Here is a 1,135-nt window from a genome sequence, read left to right as displayed (position 1 = left end):
CACCCCAGGCTGAAGGCGGCCGTGGTGCCCCCCCCGCAGTGTCCTCGTCCACCTGGGCTACGGGCGGGGGGAGCTCCTGGGGCGCTCCTGGTACCGGCTCCTGCACCCCGAGGACCTCGGCCACGTGGCCCGGCAGCACCTGCGCCTCGGTGGGTGTCCCCTCCCCTGTGTCCCCCCCCACCCTGGGGGCTCCACATCACCCCTGGGTTCCTTGGGGTCCCCACGTCCCTCCCCAACTGTGCCCTGGGGTCTCCATGTCTCCCCTGGTGTCTCCATGTCACCCCTGGGTTCCTTGGGGTCTCCATGTCCCCCCTGGGGTCTCCACATCACCCTTGGGTCCTCTGGGGTCCCCACGTCCCCCCCAACTGTCCTCTAGGGTCTCCATGTCCCCCCTGGGGTCTCCACATCACCCTTGGGTCCTCTGGGGTCCCCACGTCCCCCCCAACTGTCCTCTAGGGTCTCCATGTCCCCCCTGGGGTCTCCACATCACCCTTGGGTCCTCTGGGGTCCCCACGTCCCCCCCAACTGTCCTCTAGGGTCTCCATGTCCCCCCTGGGGTCTCCACATCACCCTTGGGTCCTCTGGGGTCCCCACGTCCCCCCCAACTGTCCTCTAGGGTCTCCATGTCCCCCCTGGGGTCTCCACATCACCCTTGGGTCCTCTGGGGTCCCCACGTCCCCCCCAACTGTCCTCTAGGGTCTCCATGTCCCCCCTGGGGTCTCCATTCACCCCTGGGTTCCTTGGGGTCTCCACGTCCCTGTGTCCCCTGGGGTCTCCATGTCACCTTGGGGTCTCCATGTCACCCTTGGGTCACCCGGGGTCACCACATCCCCCCCAACTGTCCCCCAGGGTCTCCGTGTCCCCCCTGGGGTCTCCATGTCACCTCTGGGTTCCTTGGGGTCTTCATGTCCCCCCTGGGGTCTCCATGTGCCCCAGTGCCCCCAATCCCCCCATCCCTGATGTCCCCACCCATCCCAGTTGTCCCCATTGATGTCCCCATTGATGTCCCCATGTCCCCAACGTCCCCAATCCCCCCATCCATGATGTTCCCACCCATCCCAGTTGTCCCCATTGATGTCCCCGTGTCCCCAACACCCCCCATCCCCCCATCCCTGATGTTCCCACCCATCCCAGT

The 1,135-nt window shown here is 66.7% G+C and overlaps 1 protein-coding gene across 1 annotated transcript in view; it reads left to right on the top strand.

Annotated features, from left to right (window-relative positions):
• Positions 1-1,135, top strand: part of LOC106900635 (fibroin heavy chain-like) — an 18,653-nt gene that overhangs the window by 3,485 nt on the left and 14,033 nt on the right. The window contains exon 3 of the mRNA XM_014962768.1: positions 40-153. Coding sequence (XP_014818254.1) covers positions 40-153 — 114 coding nt within the window. The remainder of the gene's footprint in view (positions 1-39; positions 154-1,135) is intronic.

This window comes from Calidris pugnax, unplaced genomic scaffold (assembly GCF_001431845.1).
Source record: "Calidris pugnax isolate Ruff unplaced genomic scaffold, ASM143184v1 scaffold439, whole genome shotgun sequence".
In the NCBI taxonomy this organism is placed as follows: Eukaryota; Metazoa; Chordata; class Aves; order Charadriiformes; family Scolopacidae; genus Calidris; species Calidris pugnax.
Note: the sequence above shows the minus strand (reverse complement) of the source record. Positions and strands in the feature narration are given on the sequence as shown.